Source organism: Prosopis cineraria, unplaced genomic scaffold (genome assembly GCF_029017545.1).
Source record: "Prosopis cineraria cultivar Desert tree isolate PC_DT_omini unplaced genomic scaffold, ASM2901754v1 PC5, whole genome shotgun sequence".
Classification (NCBI taxonomy): Eukaryota; Viridiplantae; Streptophyta; class Magnoliopsida; order Fabales; family Fabaceae; genus Prosopis; species Prosopis cineraria.
The window spans coordinates 39,548,102-39,565,650 of record NW_026555336.1 but is presented as its reverse complement, the minus strand read 5'-3'; the positions used below and the strand labels follow the sequence as shown (position 1 = coordinate 39,565,650).

General features: G+C 31.1%; 4 protein-coding genes across 4 annotated transcripts; all 4 read right to left on the bottom strand.

Moving 5' to 3' along the window:
* Positions 1-829, bottom strand: LOC129310901 (MLP-like protein 34). The gene is made up of 2 exons (XM_054952799.1): positions 572-829; positions 1-436 (listed from the first exon to the last, which is right to left on the bottom strand). The coding sequence occupies exons 1-2, from the start codon at positions 761-763 to the stop codon at positions 170-172; spliced, it is 459 nt and encodes a 152-aa protein (XP_054808774.1). The 5' UTR covers positions 764-829; the 3' UTR covers positions 1-169.
* Positions 830-9,293: 8,464 nt separating this feature from the next.
* LOC129311863 (MLP-like protein 28) lies at positions 9,294-10,240 on the bottom strand. The gene is made up of 2 exons (XM_054954332.1): positions 9,946-10,240; positions 9,294-9,754 (listed from the first exon to the last, which is right to left on the bottom strand). Exons 1-2 carry the CDS (start codon positions 10,133-10,135, stop codon positions 9,477-9,479), a joined length of 468 nt encoding a protein of 155 aa, XP_054810307.1. The 5' UTR covers positions 10,136-10,240; the 3' UTR covers positions 9,294-9,476.
* Positions 10,241-11,141: 901 nt separating this feature from the next.
* LOC129311864 (MLP-like protein 43) lies at positions 11,142-15,349 on the bottom strand. The gene is made up of 2 exons (XM_054954333.1): positions 11,791-15,349; positions 11,142-11,639 (listed from the first exon to the last, which is right to left on the bottom strand). The coding sequence occupies exons 1-2, from the start codon at positions 11,975-11,977 to the stop codon at positions 11,365-11,367; spliced, it is 462 nt and encodes a 153-aa protein (XP_054810308.1). The 5' UTR covers positions 11,978-15,349; the 3' UTR covers positions 11,142-11,364.
* A 154-nt stretch (positions 15,350-15,503) lies between these two features.
* On the bottom strand, positions 15,504-16,488 carry LOC129311865 (MLP-like protein 28). Its single transcript, XM_054954334.1, has 2 exons — positions 16,223-16,488; positions 15,504-16,025 (listed from the first exon to the last, which is right to left on the bottom strand). The coding sequence occupies exons 1-2, from the start codon at positions 16,401-16,403 to the stop codon at positions 15,751-15,753; spliced, it is 456 nt and encodes a 151-aa protein (XP_054810309.1). The 5' UTR covers positions 16,404-16,488; the 3' UTR covers positions 15,504-15,750.
* Between the last annotated feature and the right edge of the window lie 1,061 nt (positions 16,489-17,549).

Below are 17,549 nucleotides of genomic sequence, written 5' to 3'. Positions count from 1 at the left end.
TACAGAACCAACATTTCATAACTAAGCACACAATAATAAAACATCACACACTTGAATACGTGCATTTTGATTCTCAGCACAACCATTATTATAGGTTCACACACTTAGTTAACATAAAACCCTGATAATAACCAGAAGCCAAATCCATATTTTTGTTGTTGTTGATGTTTTAGGGCTTTGCATTCATGAGATGAGCATCAACATCCTTAGTAACCTTAGTGGCGAAGTCCAAGTAAGCTTGGGGCGGAGGGACTTCCTCACGGAGCTTCTCGTATTCATAAGTCCATTTTGCAAGGGCACCGTTGCCCTTGTCAGTCACTTGAAGCTTCGCCTTTAAGCTTTTATACTTGTCTCCAACATCTCCATCAAACAAGTTGAATGCTAGTGACTTGTTCTCATGATCAATCTCTTCAAAGTGCTCCTTACACTTCTCTACCTTACCTCCTGTGTAGATCAACATCAGCAAGTAAGCTTATCTCATGATAATGAATTAAATTAGACAAATAGGGCTGTACTAAAAAGCTGAAACTGCGTGATGAGTAGGTAGGGGGAATTTTGGTGAAAAACTTACCACAGTGTAAGTCCAGTGCTTAATAGAAGCAGAGCCAACGCCGTGCCAGTCTCCTTGATGCACCTTGGTTTCATGCACAACATCACTAATGTTCTTGACATGGTGAAGTTGAGATGCCAAGACGCCGAAGAACTCGGCTGCAGGTGAATTCACCTCGACTTCACCCTCCAATTTTCCAGCCAGCTGAGCCATTTCTCTATGATTTGGGCTCCGGAAACAAGGAGAACGATATATGGATGTGGTAGGCAGGAGATCAGATGCTTGCTTCTTGGGTTTATTAAACAGACCAGAGTTTCTCTACTTTAGCTTATATAAATTTCTAGTAATTCCATGTTTCGTTTCTGCCCGCAAAAAAAAAAAAAAAGCTTATATAAATTTCATTTTCTCCTTCTTTGTTTTTTCTTTCACGATTTTCTTATGTCAACTTGATTATAATTTAGCCCCTGTGCTTTAAGAACTTTATAACTAATTTTACTTCATATATGTGTGTGTGTGTGTGTGTGTGTTATCCGCAATGGAGTTAAGCTTTTGTTGAGGTGTGGCTAGTGTCTTTGAGACGTGAATGTGTGTGTGTGTGTGTATTATCCGCAATGGAGTTAAGCTTTTGTTGAGGTGTGGCTAGTGTCTTTGAGACGTGAATGCCACATGTAGATTTAGTGTTACGAGTCCTGACTCTTGTATGGAGAAGACTCACAAGGAAAAAAAAAAAAGATTTATAAATTAAAGGATCTTTTTTAAATTTTAATCTTTTTAAGACTGATTCTCTCTTTAATACAATAAACATGGATGTAAAATTTTTTTAATAAAATGTCTGTCTGCTTTCACTCCAAAAATTGAAGTCATATAATTAAGCGCTCTTTCAATTCAGTGTACAAATTAAATAATGGCTTTGACATGTACGTGATCATTAATTATTGCCACATGATGGTAAGGACGATAGGTATAACTCAGATAAGATTGATGGGACACACACACACCCACACGCAGAGATAATCTGCTCTGTGTATTCATTGAGAGACCAGAGTTGAGCTATCTGTATAGATCAGCGTCAAGACTTCACTCTTCTACATGAATTGATTTTTGTAATTGTTCAAACAAGTTTTTATTTTTGTTAATAAATTTTATTTTTCTGTATCAGAAATTAATTAAGTATCTTAATTTATTACGTAATTTTTTTCAATTAACCCACGATTGCAAGGGTTAAAGCTTGAACATTCGTAAAAGAAAGAAACAGTTGATAAAACTGACTGGGGATTCGGTAACCTGAAAGATTTTGATTGATCAGGCTTTGGATTTTCCGAGATTCTGTCGGTGAACTGTGATCCACGTCCTCTGTACATGGGATGGTGGTCCAAAATGAATTTCAAAACAAGCGTAAAAAACACATGTCGTAATTGATATCACTTGAGAAAAAATTACGTAAAAGTCCCATAAAACAGATTTATTTACATATAAATCTCATAAAATTTAAAAAACTACAACCAATTATTTTGAGATTTAAATGTAATTTAAAATTAAGATGTAAATATAATATTTTTCTTGCTTATTAGATTTAACCATTAAATATATGAAATTACAATTGTAAAATATTGAAGTACTAGTAATACATGATTAATTTAATTATTAGATATATGAAATTATAGTTGTAAAATATTAAAGTTATAATTATAAATTACTAATGAACAGTTATATATAATTAATATTAAACTTCTAACACATGATCAGTTTAACTATTATTTATATAAAATTATAGTTGTAAAAAATTAAAGTGATTGCCAATAAAATAATTATAAATTACTTAATTGATGAAATGAATTTTTAATAGAGTTATTATTATTTTTGTATCTTAATTTTAAATTACACTTAAGTTTCAGGGGATCTGGTTATAATTTTTAGATTTTATAATATTTATTTATAAATAAATATGTTTCATGAGATATGTACCTAATTTTCCCATCATTTTATTAAACTTTCAAATAATAAATATCTCAACTAAATCCGCAGTTATTTGGTGGACCTATCATTCTCCTTTATTTGCTGGGAGAGCAACCTCTCATTTTGCTTTACTCTTTTTTTCTCTCGTCACTTTTGGATAATATTTTAAAAATTTACTATTATAATTTTAAATAAAACCAGAACCATTATAATTTTTATCCAAAGAAAATTAAGCAAAAATAAGGGAAAAAAGAGTGAGAGCAAGGAAAGCAAAGCCGGGAGGTTCCTCTCCCTCTGCTGGCACTATCAATTACACGAGTCAGATGTTAGGTGTAGAAATGTACTTGAATATGATTAAAAAAAATTAATATTACATTTATAAAATACATTTTAAAATGTATATTTAGCCTGTTGGCAAAATATATATATATATATATATTTAGTTTCATTTATAAATTATAGCACAACTTTTTAAATAATATTTAAAAATATTTTTAAAATTATTTTTTATGAGAGAAAAAATAATATGATATTATTTTTTAAGTTCGTTATGTATAAATATATTTAAAATTTTACACATTCTTATTTTTTTTATTTTTTTCACATTAATATTTCTTTTACTAGATTGGGGAGGGGCTTCGTTTCATTGCTGTCGAGGGAACATTGTAAATTTGGGCCTTCACATTGAATTTGATGATTTACATTTCATAATTTTAAAAAATACAAATTAATGTATTGATAGAATTTCCATTGTTCTGGATTGGAGTAACCAGCGTTTAGTTTTGCAACAAAGGTCTATTGAGGAGGAAGTAGAGTTGTGTGAAAATTTGTACAATTTACTTCAACTCAAACAAGTTCAATTTGGTCTGGTTTAGTAAAAAAATTAAAGATAAAAAAGACAAGATTAGCCTTTTGGGTTGCACCAAACAAAAGACCAAGCTTTTAGATTACTTAATCTGGTTCAATACTACAAAATTATTTTAATATAATTTTAATTATTTTTAAAATATTTAAATAGTTTGAAATTTAAACTTAGCGTTTCCTTCATCCACATTTCACTCTTCAATTTAATATAATTTTAATTTAGTTTTCTGTTAAATTATTATTATAATGTATATTAAACATATTGTTGAAATTTGTTGAATGTTGTTGCTATTATTGTCGAAGTTATAAATTTAAATTATTTAAATTGTAATAGAAATATTTGTTGTTGTTGTTGTTGTTGTTTTTGTTAGAAATTGTTGTGAACTTTTTATGATTATAAATATTTTTATCATTTTAATTGAGTTTATTAGAACAAAATGAATTGTTACATCTAATATAGGGAAAACAGAAAAAAAAACGTTAAATAAGAACTAAATTATCAGGATCAATCTCTTAATCTTATAGGCCAAATTTAATCTTATTACCAGACCAGACTATAGATTAACTAATTTAATCTTTCTATAAAAGAGATCAAAATTTGAATTACGTTAAAATTCAACCTTGTCTAATTTTTTGTGTAATCTCAGGAGGAAGGCTCAAAGTTGGGGCAGCCATGTGACTGTAGAAGCTTTTTTTTTTTTTTTTGCACACATTTAATTACAAAATAGTTACAGCAATAGAGGCTTAAATTAGAAGGCCCATATAGAAACAAATTCACTAATGGCCTAACTGCGCGTGTCCTTTGCTGGTTCATTTTATTGAAAAGGATAATGAAACGCGACAAAACTAAAACTTCAGATATATATCTATTCCTTTCGTTTAATATTATAAAATATTTTTTAAGTATAATATTAAAGATTATAAAGTATTTTAAGTCTTTTAATATGTAATTAATAAATTTTTTAAACATGCCCTTGATTAATGGGTCTAATTAATAATATTATTTTAATTGAAATCTCTTATCAAATAAGAGCAAAATATAATAAGAGCGTGGAAGTTTAAAGATCATTAACTAATTCATTAAAAAGTATAATTTTATTAAAAATATTCTATAAGATTTAAAAGAAAAAAACTATATTTGTTAGCTTCAAGAGAGCATCTTATCCTATGCGAGGCTTATCCTTTTGACCTTTTGAGGCTCAAATTTTGAAATGATACATTAAGTGGGCGCTGTACCCAATTAATAATGACGTCTGTTAAATCTAACGAGTAAACAGAATTGGATTTTTTGGGACCAAATTGAAAGCAAATACTTGAATTTGGACTCTGACAAATACTAAACTAATTAATAATAATACGTATCGCGTGTGTGTGTCACGAGACGTCAATTAGTTCATGAACCTTGTAATCAATCCTCGATGTTAATCTTGAACGCTTCACATACATACAGGTGAAGCCAAAATCTATTATGCAGAAACCAAAAACAACAACTAAGAAGATATATCCTGAAGAGAAGGATACTTGGAAGCGAGGATGGCGCAAAGAGAGAAGCAGACATCCTGCTTGTTCCGTTATTCAGATAAAAAGCTCCGAACTGATACTGTAACTTTGTCTTCGACCTCCTTACACTACTACGGGACTCGCGTTATCTGCTCGTTTGCTAACAACAGGTTTAGTAATTTTTCTCAAGGAATGCCCAATATCTTTAATATAAGTGTAAAATTATTCATGAATTTGTTTTAATGAGTACAATCATTCCCATTATGTTAAATTTGACCGAAGTTAATTAATGTTGATCATTAAAAAGAAGAAGCAAATATAAGATATAAAAATATGCATAAACTTTTTCTCTAAGAGCTTCTGGTATCTTCAAGTTAATAATGATGTATGATACCTGTTAATTTTGTAAAAGAGACCATATAGTTAAGCTAATGGAAAGATGTCACATCTTAATTAAAAACCTCAAGATTTAAGTTCATGAGTCATATTCTTTTATTATATATTAATTATTAAATTAAATTTTATTTGACATAATACTTCTCACGCCACCCAAGAATGGAAGGAGAAGAGAAATGGGCAAGAACAGTGGTAAGATAACATGTATTAATCTAAACATTAAGACTTGAGTTTATGATTTTTTTTCTTTATTATATAATAATTATTAAGTTTAACTTTATTCAATACAAAATTTTCTACATCTCCTTTGATCTACTTACATTTGAACAGCCTAATGCTCTTTTCTCTTATTTGGGTCGAAATACATACTTTATTAAAAAGAAACACAGGTTTTGGATGCCTCGTGTTTCTTTAAAATATTCGATCACTGTGCATTACAATATTCATGCAATAATCTGCCCCTTCCGAGTAGTATATATTATGCATCACTAAAATATATCAGTTGGGGGCCGTTGACAAAAGGGAATCAATGCATTTGTACAAACCCACGACTCACTTAATTATAAACTCACGGTGTATTTCAGAGTAATCAGGGACAATTCCCAAATGCCTGTCACGTCTCTTTGATAACGTGTTTCTGAATTGGGATTTTTGAACTTTTACAAGCAAACAGTACTATATCAAAACATAATACTCCTCCATTTTTATATATAAAAGAATTATATCACATAATTTTAAAAAATTAATTAATATGATAATGATATTTAAAAGTAAAAAAATGAACTAAAATATCATATCATACATTAATTATTTTTCAATATAAATTTTTAAAAATAATTTAAAAATGTGTAATAAATGTTTAAGTGATACTATAATTTTTATTTAAAGAATAATAAGAATTGATAAAAAAATTACAACTTTTTAATAAAAATAAAATAATTTTTTTAAAATTTATTGATATAAAATTTTTTGAGGACTTCAATAAAATTGTAATATTTTAAAAAATATATTATTATTTATATAATTTAAAAATTTTATTTTTTTATTTATTTTTTTGTTAAACAATCTGGTCTCCGCGTTTTTCTGTCGTGGCACCGAAAAAAATCGAAGACAATGGAAAAAAGATATCCTGCTCGGTGGATTACTCCCCAGTGATTGGACTTCGACGCATCATGGAGAAATCGCATTGGAATGAATGATTGCCCCCATGGCCCACGCCAATTCCTCCACTATTTTGTTGCCTATTCAGGAGCCGGCAATTCAAGCGAAGTTTGGTGGGCCCATTTAAATTCGCCAAAAACATTTAGGTTATATTTACTTACTAGAATAGAAGTAAATAAAATAAATAAATAAAAATAAAAATAAAAATAAAATGATTAAAGAGAATAGGTGAGTATATTTATAAGGAGAGATAATTTAATTTATGGAGTAAAAAAACATGATTTATAAAATTTTCAGAGGATGTGATGATTTCTACATTTATAATATATATTAATAAATTTATCATATGTATTATAGGGAGAAGGATAATTTAATTTATTTTTATCTTAATTTTTTAATTTATTTTATTTTATTTTAGTAAACAAACATGACTTTAGGATTGGGCATGACAAAATAATGATTTTTTATGTTCATAAAAAAATTCAGGTCAAGCCTAATTAAATCTTGATCTGAATACCTAAAAAAATATAAAAAAATAAATATTAATTAATTCTTTAAGTTTTAGATTATTTTATACTCAAACATCATATATTTTTTAAAAAAATTAAAATATTTATATTGTCATATTTTTATCACTTTTAATGTATAAAATATCTTAAAATAATATTTAAAATATATTTTAATATTATTTTTTAAATTTTAAGACCCACATATTTTTTTAAAATTTTTTTGAGTCATATGCATCATTTATTTAAGTATCCAAAAGATATATTATATATTTTTTATAAAATAAAATAATTAATTTTAAAGTAAAAAGTTTAATTTAAAAATTTTTAAAAATAAAATTTAGATATTTGGGTCATCCGAATGAATTTGGGATTGGATTTGGCCATTTAAATTTTTCAGGAAGTTATATTTTGGTTGAGCTTATTCACCTTTCCTGAATTCTTGACTCTGCCTATTTTCTTCATAAGCAATTCCCACCAAAATATTTTGTCTAAGATAAGAATTTTAGAAGAATAATATTCAAGACTCTCTTAAGAAAATTTATCGTAATGAGATCCTATTAGTTTTATATTGAATATTGTCATATAAAAACACGTGCGTGTTGTTGTTAAAAGTTAAATCTTAAAAATTTAATAAGTTAATGTTCAACTTTTAACAATAGTATGTAAATGATTTTACAAGACAATATTCAAAATAAAATTGTTGGATCTTTATTGTTATAAATTCTCTTGAAATGGCCTTAAATATTATTCTCCCTTAGATATTTGCCTTTGCATGCATACATACTCCTTTCATATTTAATTGAATTACACTTTTGATGAGTTTGTTAAATTTTTTTTAAAATTACACACTCTTTTCATGTTTATTTTTTTTATAAAATATCTCAGTTAAAATTTTTTATTAATCACACAACTTAATAAATGATATTTTTAAAAAATTATTAATTGCATCCTAAAAAATTCAAAAATATCTTATATTTTTAATGTGATACATTAAAATAAATAGTGGTAGAAAAAAAATCCAAAGATGAAAACGTGAAGATTGAGGAGGTGGGAGTCTGGGGAATGCCATCTAGGAGGAGTGCTATCGATGAGAACAGTTTGATTTTAATTTAACCACCACCTTCCTTGCAGCTCCAACTATGGTGCGGTTTGGATTCACTTTCGGTGCTCAACAGCTCGCTATAAATTTTTATGTGTAAGGTTGAGATTTAAAATTTTTATTTTTTATTTTTATTTTATATTTATTAAAGTAGAAATATTATTAAAAAATTACTGTTGATTCTGTACTGCCTCCATTGCATTTAAATAATCAATTTATAAAAATTATAATATTAAATTAAATTATTTAAATTAAATTAATACTGTCTAGATTCATAATGAATATATTTATTAAAAAATATATAAATTTTTCTTTTTATAAAATTAAAATTAAAATTAAAATTAGAAAAATCTGAATGGATGGCCCAGATTTATTTTGGATGATGAACGCACTGGATGGCTCGGATTTATTTTGGGTGATGAGCGCGAGGACGAACCCGTGGGGTTTCTTCATCATCATCTTCATCAGCGCGGCATTGAACTCAGCGCTATTATCTGTGATCTGACAAAACTTTAAATACAAACCACACAACTTTTCTCCCGCAAGCTGTCTCAAAGCGATCCACCGCGAACGACACAGAGCACACACATCTCGCTCTCGACTTTTTCTAATTTTATTTATAAATTATTTTTAATATATTTAATGGAAGGCTAAAATAGGATATTTATAATAAAAATTTAATAATATAACTTATACACAGAATAAAAAAATGTTCTCTCAATCACGTAAATAAAACAAAGGGATTATATTGAAATTTAAACGGCGATGGATGGATGGATGGGAGCCATGCTTGTCGATCCAATGGTTTTAAACAAAAGCTTCAAATGGTGCCCGACGACAAGATTAATGATTGTTCTCTCTCTTCTCTTGTAATTACAAATTGAAGAAATTTTTTTTTTTTGAATCATTGATATTTATCCACACATCATCCCCCCCCTTCTCGGGCAACACACATCATTCCATCTTCTGTCGTGATTCTTAGTTAGCCTTGGTCTGGCTTGGTCTAGCCGTAAAGAGACCCTCTTCACTTTTTTTCTCTTTACTTTTCTCCACTACCCTCATTTCCACCATTCATTAATTTTATTATTTAAAAAATTTATTTAATAAAATAATTTGAATGATAGGATGAAAAAAGTAAGAAAAAAAAAAATGAAGAGAACTCTTTCTCAATCCAGCCGAGAGTTATCTCGGGGCTAGGCAGGCTAGGTGTTCTCAATCATCATATATATAATTAAAAAAATATTGACTTGCAAATACGTACATTAAAGAGGCAGCAATTCCCATTGTACACCCACATGGGCTTATAAATAGCAAATACATAGGTACACGCATCGCTGAAAAGAGAAGGCGATGGCAAAGTCAATTTGTACTTGGCACACCAATTAACTTGTTCAGGCAGGGCAGTTTAATTAATAAGAAGCAAGAAATGAAAGCATAAGGTCTAGATGAGGTTGGTGACATAAGCATCAATGTCTTTGGAGACTCGAATAGCAACTTCCATCAGCGAGGTAGGGTCTACAGTGTCTGCGGTTGGCTTCTCATGTTCAGAGGTCCAATGCAAAACGCTTCCCACCGACAGTATATTTGGAGTCAGTTTCAGATAAATCACGAAGCTGTTGTATACATCCAACAGATCTCCCTCTATCACTTTGAACGTCATCGATACGTCTGTTAAGTTTATACTCTCCACCACCACTTTAGACACTTGTGCCATCCCATCTGTGCGTATGTTTAGCCATTAAGGTGCAAGAAAAGTCTTAAGATCAAGATTTCATATGAAGATTAACTGCATGCAGGTTTCAGCTTCATGGTTGAGAATAGCGTTAAGATTCAAAAGAAATCATCGAGTGAAGCTGTAACTTTAGAAGTATATATAGAGAGTGAAGTTGAAGTTTGTTGGCTTTACGTACCCAGGAGGGAATAATGAGCGAGGAAGACGAAGCCTGCAGTGCCCAATTGACCTTGAACAATTTCAATGCTTTGTATGAAGTCTGGGGACACGGTGACGAGCTCATATATTCTGGTCGAGAATATTTCTAGAAACTTCGCAGCTGAAGTATTGAGGTCAAGATCAGCCTCCAGACTACCAACCACAGACATCTCTCCCTCTCCGAACTTAGATTGCAACTTGCAAGGAAAACAACCTGTATTATGGGTTTTGAGCTGTAGGACGAATATGGGATGGATGGGGAAGAATTGTGTTATTCAAAGCCCCTTAAATAGGGAATTTGGAATGCATTTTTGGTCGACCCTCAGAGAATGACATTTCATATATCTTTTATTTACGGTATTCGTAATCTTTATTTTTATGTAAAATATTTGTGTAATATATATATATATATATATATGACATGTTAGGAAAACTTGTTTGATAGATCACAGCTATTAAATTATATTTCTTAAAATTTTAAGAAAAAAACTAGATTTTGGCGATGACTTTATTTGCACTATCCGAAAAATGAAAATTGTTTCTGACAGAACTGTCCCGACAATTTGGATACCACAAATTTAGCTAAAGTACATAGATAGTAAAAACATGAAAGGGAGTTCTAGATGGCACCTTATGATCCAATCTCTTGATACAAAAAGTCGAAAGATCAAACCCCCATGTGATTGAGGGGTACCAAATTAAATCTTGTCTCTGTGTGTGTGGGGAGATTCTTGCGTGGTATAAGAGCTCCGGGGCACTTGTGAAATGCATGCGTGGGGGATCTGATCCTCTTTCTTATGAAGAAGGGTTAGATAGGATAATATTAAAGAAGGTAAAAATATAAGGTGATGACTTTGTTAATTGATAATTTGTAAATTGACTTATACATCATAACTCATGAGATTATGCAGATCCTATTTTACTATTAAAGTGAGTACTATGTTAGTTGATATTAATTTGTAAATGTTTGTGTTAGCACAGTCTGATAAAGTCCAATTCACTAAAAACTTATGAAAAAACACAAAAAACAAAAACAAAGTGGCCCATTTTTTTATGAGAAGGTTGGTAAAAATAAGCAATTTAATTCGACTTAACCTCAACATAATAATTGGATTAAGAGGAATCATATTCTCAAAAACCATACTAATACTCCGTTTATGGAACCAAAGCAAAGTATGAAATTAAATTAAAATAAATTTGAAAAATCATTCAGAATATAGAGTCACGCATAATTCTTTGAATTATTTGATTGTTCTTCCTAAAGAGCACAATACCAAAGATACACGCATCGTCGATATGAGGAGCTGACGAAGTAAAATTTTATTGGACACACAAACTTGATCAGGCAGGGCAAAGCTGACAATAAGCAAGAAAGCAACGTCAAATAATTAATGAATGGCTAGATGAGGTTGCCAACATAAGCGTCGACGTCTTTGGACAATTGAATAACAGCTTCCAGCAAGGAGGTTGGGTCTGGAGTGTCTGTGCTCGGCTTCTCATATTCCAAGGTCAAATGCAAAACGCTTCCCGACAAAACATTCGCAGTCACTTTCAAAACAAACTTGAAGCTATTGTATATCTCCAACAGATCTCCCTCCATCACTTTGAATGTGATTGATAGCTCTGTTATGTTTATACTTTCCACCACCTCCTTAACCACCTGGGCTTTCCCATCTGTGTATAAAAACTAAAGTGTTAATTACGCTGAAGTTAAACTCAAGTTTTCATATTAATTAAGCATAACTGGTTTCAACTCTGTGGACGAAAATTGTGTTAAGATTGAAAAGAATTCTTCAGTCAAGTTATTGAAGTTGCCTCGACTTACCCAGGGTATAGTGAGCGAGGAAGACGAAGCCTACAGTGCCCCATTCACCTTCAACAATTTCAAGGCTTTGTACAGTGTCTGGTGACACAGTGACAAGCTCGTATATTCTGGTCGAGAATATTTCAAGAAACTTCAAAGCTGAAGTCTTGAGTTCAACATCAGCCTCCAGGCTACTCGCCACAGACATCTCTAGCTCTCTCTTTCTAGTTAGATTGCTCAGAAAATAAAACTTGTAATGTGAGAAGACAAATGGTTGGGGATATCGGTGTTACTCCATGTCCCTTAAATAGGAATTTTGAATATTGCGGGGTTAGTTGAAGATTATCTACCCACTACCCCCCGCCGATCAATGGGTAAGTTGTTTTATGTATCTTAATAACCAGTGATCTTAAATTCAAACTTTAAAAATATATAGTAGAATTAAAATTTAAAATTCTATGGTAAAGCCCGTCAAGTCACCTACAATATTTTAATTGAAATAAAAAAAAAACCTTAGCATTCAGTAATTTTAATTTGTTTAAAATTTAAATAAATTTTTAACTTTATTCATATTAAATACATTTTTATTAAAAAAAACTTGTTACTTTCCTACACTAGCATTGAATAAGGGTATTTGGCCCAAAAAAAGAAGAATAGGATAAAAAGAAAAAAATTTAATAGATAATGAATATACATAGTGTCTCTTATAAAAAGGATCCTAAAACTCCTCCTCCAAGCAAACAATATAGGAGGGAGCAGTTATTCATCGATAATTTTCAATGTTCATGATTACACAGCTTACTACAAGTTCCAACTAATTAATAGTATGATCCGAGAGAAACTAATTCAGTGATGAAACTATGGGTATAGACCCTCCGAATTTGGACATCACAACTTCATCTGTATAAGAAACTAATTAGGAATAGGAAGTTTTTAGAAATTACAAGAAAAGGAACACATTAAGTGCAACTTCTCTGTATCTCAAACAGATTATAAGTTCAGTGGATTCGTTCTCATTACCATATATACAACTACTCCGCTTATATATGAACTAAAGCAAAATATGAAAATAAATTATAATAGATATAAAAAAATATAGAGTGATATGTTTAATTATGAAGTTATGAAATTATTTAATTTATGATTAATGTTCATTTTTATCTTTAAATTTTTTTAAAAAGTACTGGACACCTAGGGACAATTATACCCATGAACTAATTTTTTAAGAAGCAAAAATCACATTCTGTAAGTCGTTAAGTATCCTGTTTTTTGGTGATGCGTTATGCCCTGGGGCCCATAACAATCTGACTTGGCTCATTCAACAGTTGTCCGCAATCTCCCATTCACGTCCAGTCTTCACTTCTTCCTTCACTTTACTCGGTTGCGATTCACTCTGTTTGAACACTCAGGTCTTCATTGCCATTCGAACTATCAAGTCGTCAGTTCTTCTCTCAATTCAGATTCGTCACTATCTCTGTTTTCAGCTCCAATACAATCTTATTTTCACCAGCCTTTGTTTCAAGCTTTGAATCTAGTAAAGACCTCACCTTAAATTTTTGTCTTCTAGTAAAGACACACCACCTTTAGTTGTTCTTTCGAGGTTCCTTTTGTTTTTCAACCCAGGTTCACTGTACTTATCTTGCAAAAACATGGGACCAGTCATGATGAAATTTATAAATAATTAGTTAATTACAACGTTGGTTCCGGAAAAAGTAGAAAACCTTACTTTTCGAGCATATATTTTGGTTTCACTTTGCGCCTTGCGTAATGAATGATTTAGGAACTTTCAGTGCACCAAAGAGACGATGCAGTGATGCTAAAAAACCCAGAAATTGATGGCTCCCATGACCCCAAGTCTTACTTTCTCCAAAATGACCTACCCGAGTATCTCAATTTAACTTCTGGCAATGAAATTCACCGTGATCACTCTCTCTCTCTCTCTCTCTCTCTCTCTCTCTCTCTCGAGAGTATCCTTGGACACGACATGGTTTCATTGCGATTAAGATTCGCAAATGCTGTCTTTTCAGAAGAAGGCGGCAGGGGGGACAATTTTGTAGATTCCATACCTGGAAGCTTCTTTTTCGATCTTAGAAGTGTATGAAATGGGATCTTGGAACTCAGCCAAGCTAGGGGTACTCTCAAGCGAGAGGAAGAGATTTTAGCCATGAAAATACTTCTGCATTTGGTTCTGATGCGAGAGCTGTCGAACCTACCATTGTTATTACTACGTGAGCTAGCGCATTGAATTGGAACGATCTCACCCCAGTTTACCACTTGAGATGTTGTCAAATCTGTAAGCAACACATCATATATCAGAGACAACGCATTAGGGCCTAAGAGCAATAGAATACAAAAAAGAAATTATGAAAGGCGTTGCCTTGTTCGGCGAAGCAGAATTTGGTGGTCTTGTAGGGGGAGGTGGAGCTGGCACTAAGTGTGCTTGGGGTCGAAAGTGAGCTCGTCATAGTTTCTTGTATTCCTGCCACGTCGAGGGTCAAAAGGGGGTCGTGCTCGACGCCCCCCCCCCTCTCTCTCTCTCTGTTTTTTTGGGGGTTGAGGGCGGGGGGGGAGTGGGGGAGTAAAAATGAACTTTAATGATTTAATTTGTTGGATCCTGGCACCTAGAACTTAAATTTGAGGGAAAAATATTTTAGAAAATATAAAATCAATGGTTCCCATAATTTCATAATATTTTGTTTTTAATTTTTATAATTTTTTTTAGTGTTTTAGTTTTTATAATTTTAATAAGATTGGATGATGTCTGGTATTTAGATTTGTGAATACTATATTTTATCTGAGCTTTCAAATGTAAATTAAAAATTAATAAAAATATAATAAATAAAATAAATAAAATTAAAAGAATAAAAAGGGCTTTTGTAATTTAAAAAATAATAATATTCCTTTGTTATTGAACTCAAATCCCCTCAATTATATTCCCATTAAATTTGACTTAATTAAACGAAAATCAAAAAATTTGACAAGTCAAATTAATCAAATTCTAATTTGAAATAATTACGTCTTGATTGTAATTTGTTTTAATTAAGGATAAAATATAAAAATATGAAATAATTAAGGCAAAAGTCAAATGAAAATTATCAATAATTTGATTTGGTATGGTTATGATTGATTCTATCATTAAGAAGAAAAATCCTAATTAGTGCCTATAAAAGGGGGAGGGAGAGGCCCAAAGAGAGGAGTACTTTTTAGATGGAGGGGGTAGAAAATTGAAGGGACGAAAAAACAAGAAGAGAAGAGTTGTTGAAGTGCTACAAAGGTGGGTGATGAAATAGTAACCTCAAATCATCATGGTTAAGTTTGCTGCGTGCAATGGCGGTCCTTATATGCTAGACTTGAGTATTGACACTTTTAATCGATTCTTTCGTTGAATTGCTTGGAGAAGTTTTCTGGTTGCTCTATTACATTGTCTAATGGCTTGTTTATGATTTCTTTTTATTGATCATTTGTTGAGGGGGGAATAGTTAAGATATATAATTTGGTGTATGGATCTGAAACGTGTGTGATATATACATGAATGGGATTCAAAGAAGAGACATTCCACTAACATATTTCAGTAAAAAACGGATCGACTAACGTACATAAGCTGCAATATAATAAAATATCAAACTGAGATTTGAAAGGTGTGAGTTGCCTCAATTTATATATGTATGGAGTTTTCATTTTCCTTCCCCTTCAAAATTATCAAAGACTAGAATTGAGAACCATTGAGCCATCTATGAATTTACAGAGCAGGAATTGAACTTGCGTAAAAAGTCAATTGTACAAGCATAAGCACATAAGCGCTTGCTCATGCCAAGCGCGATAACCCAATTTTCCAAAACAGCAGCATATAATAAAGAGACACGCATCGCATATGTGCCGCAGCTGACAAAGTCAACTTTTATTTGACACACCAACCTTAATTATTACATACGTAGGGCAGCTAATTACATGCTTTAAGGAAAGCAAATTATTAATTAATGTCTACATGAGGCTGCTAACGTAAGCATCAACGTCTTTTGATACCTGAATAACCTCCTCCATCAGGGAGGTCGGATCAGGAGTTTCATCTCTCGGCTTCTCATACTCCAAAGTCCAGTGCACAACGCTTCCCGTGAGTATATTTGGAGTCAGTTTCAGAATAAACCTGAAGCTATTGTACACATCCAACAGATCTCCCTCCATCACTTTGAATGTGATGGATAGGTCTGTTATGTTTATGGTTTCCACCACCTCCTTAGCCACCTGTGCTATTCCATCTGTGTGCGCCAACCACATAAGATCATGTGTAATATAGTTAGTCAAACCTCTTTGAATATTAAGCATGGCCGGTTTCTGCTGTATATGGGCAAGATTAATATATATAGTATTAATATTGAGACCTTATTAAAAGAAATCACAAGCGAAGCAGTAATTTGATAAGTAGCATAGCTGGAGAGTGATGTTGTTGCCTTACCTACTGTGTAATTTATGACAAAGGAGAAGCCTGCAGTGCCCCAGACACCGCCAACAATTTCAAGACTTTGAATGATGTCAGGGGAGATAGTGGCGAGCTCATAGGTTTTGGTGGAAAATATCTCCAGAAACTTCAAAGCTGAGGTTTGGAGTTCAAGATCAGTCTCCAGCGTACTCACCATATCTGGATCTCACTGCAATTAGATCGCAGAGAAAACAATACTTGCAGTGTAAAAAGATCACAAAATGCTCTTGCCAAATATTGGAGGCCTACAATGGCCCTTAAATATAAAAAAAATAAATTGTGAAGCTTGTTGGGAGGATATGTTTTTGTACAGGTCGGTTGATGATTATAAAAATATTTCAAGCAATAGGACTTGATAATAATTAATTTTATAGACTTAATATATTTTTATCCTATTAAATTAATGCAAGTGTTAGAATTTAATGTATTAATAATATTAATAACAAAAATTAGTTACAGAATAAATAATATATAAAATATTAATATATCTTGGTTTGATTGAAAATAATTAATTTAAATATATAAAATTAAGTATATAAATTTTTTTCATATTAAATTCCTTCCTCTACTAGAGCTTTTGTTACTTTCTTAATAACAATTAAAGTATAAGTGAACGTGAAAGACAGCAGTATCCATGACTTGACTTTTGAGTCATTAAGATATATGGCAACTTTTCACTATTTTTTATTTAATCAATTTCTTCGCTCATTTCGAGTTTGTCGTTGCCCCGTTCACGTCATCTCCATTTCAGAGCCCTAAGCATTAATCCTCCATAAATAATATCTCTACATTTTATTACCATCATAAAAAATTGTCAGTTAATTAAGAGTTTAATCCTACCCATATAATTGAACAAAATAATTTTCCTGTTACATAATTTTTGGAAGTTCTAGAACATGGACGGATATTAGGAGGGCCATTACTTTAAAAAATATGTTTATTTTTATTTGTAACACATGTGAAAATTAATTTTGGCCGCCGCTTTCTTGTAATCTTTACAATTTTTGGCCCCACATATCAATTTCTACATTCGTCCTGCTAGAGGTTAGATAATTTTTGCAAATTATTGGGTGACATATATGTTTCCACTGGGTTATTTAAATCATTTCAAAAAACTTAATCTTTTAATTTTTTAATTTTAAACTTACTTATAACTCAATTTTTTAACTATGACTCATTGCGATTTAATCCTTTCCTAAAATATGACTCGCTATGATTTAATCCTTCAACTTTTCACTCACTTATAACTTGATCCTTATTTTTAATTTTTTTTTAAAAATTATCTTTATCAAATAAGAAGGAT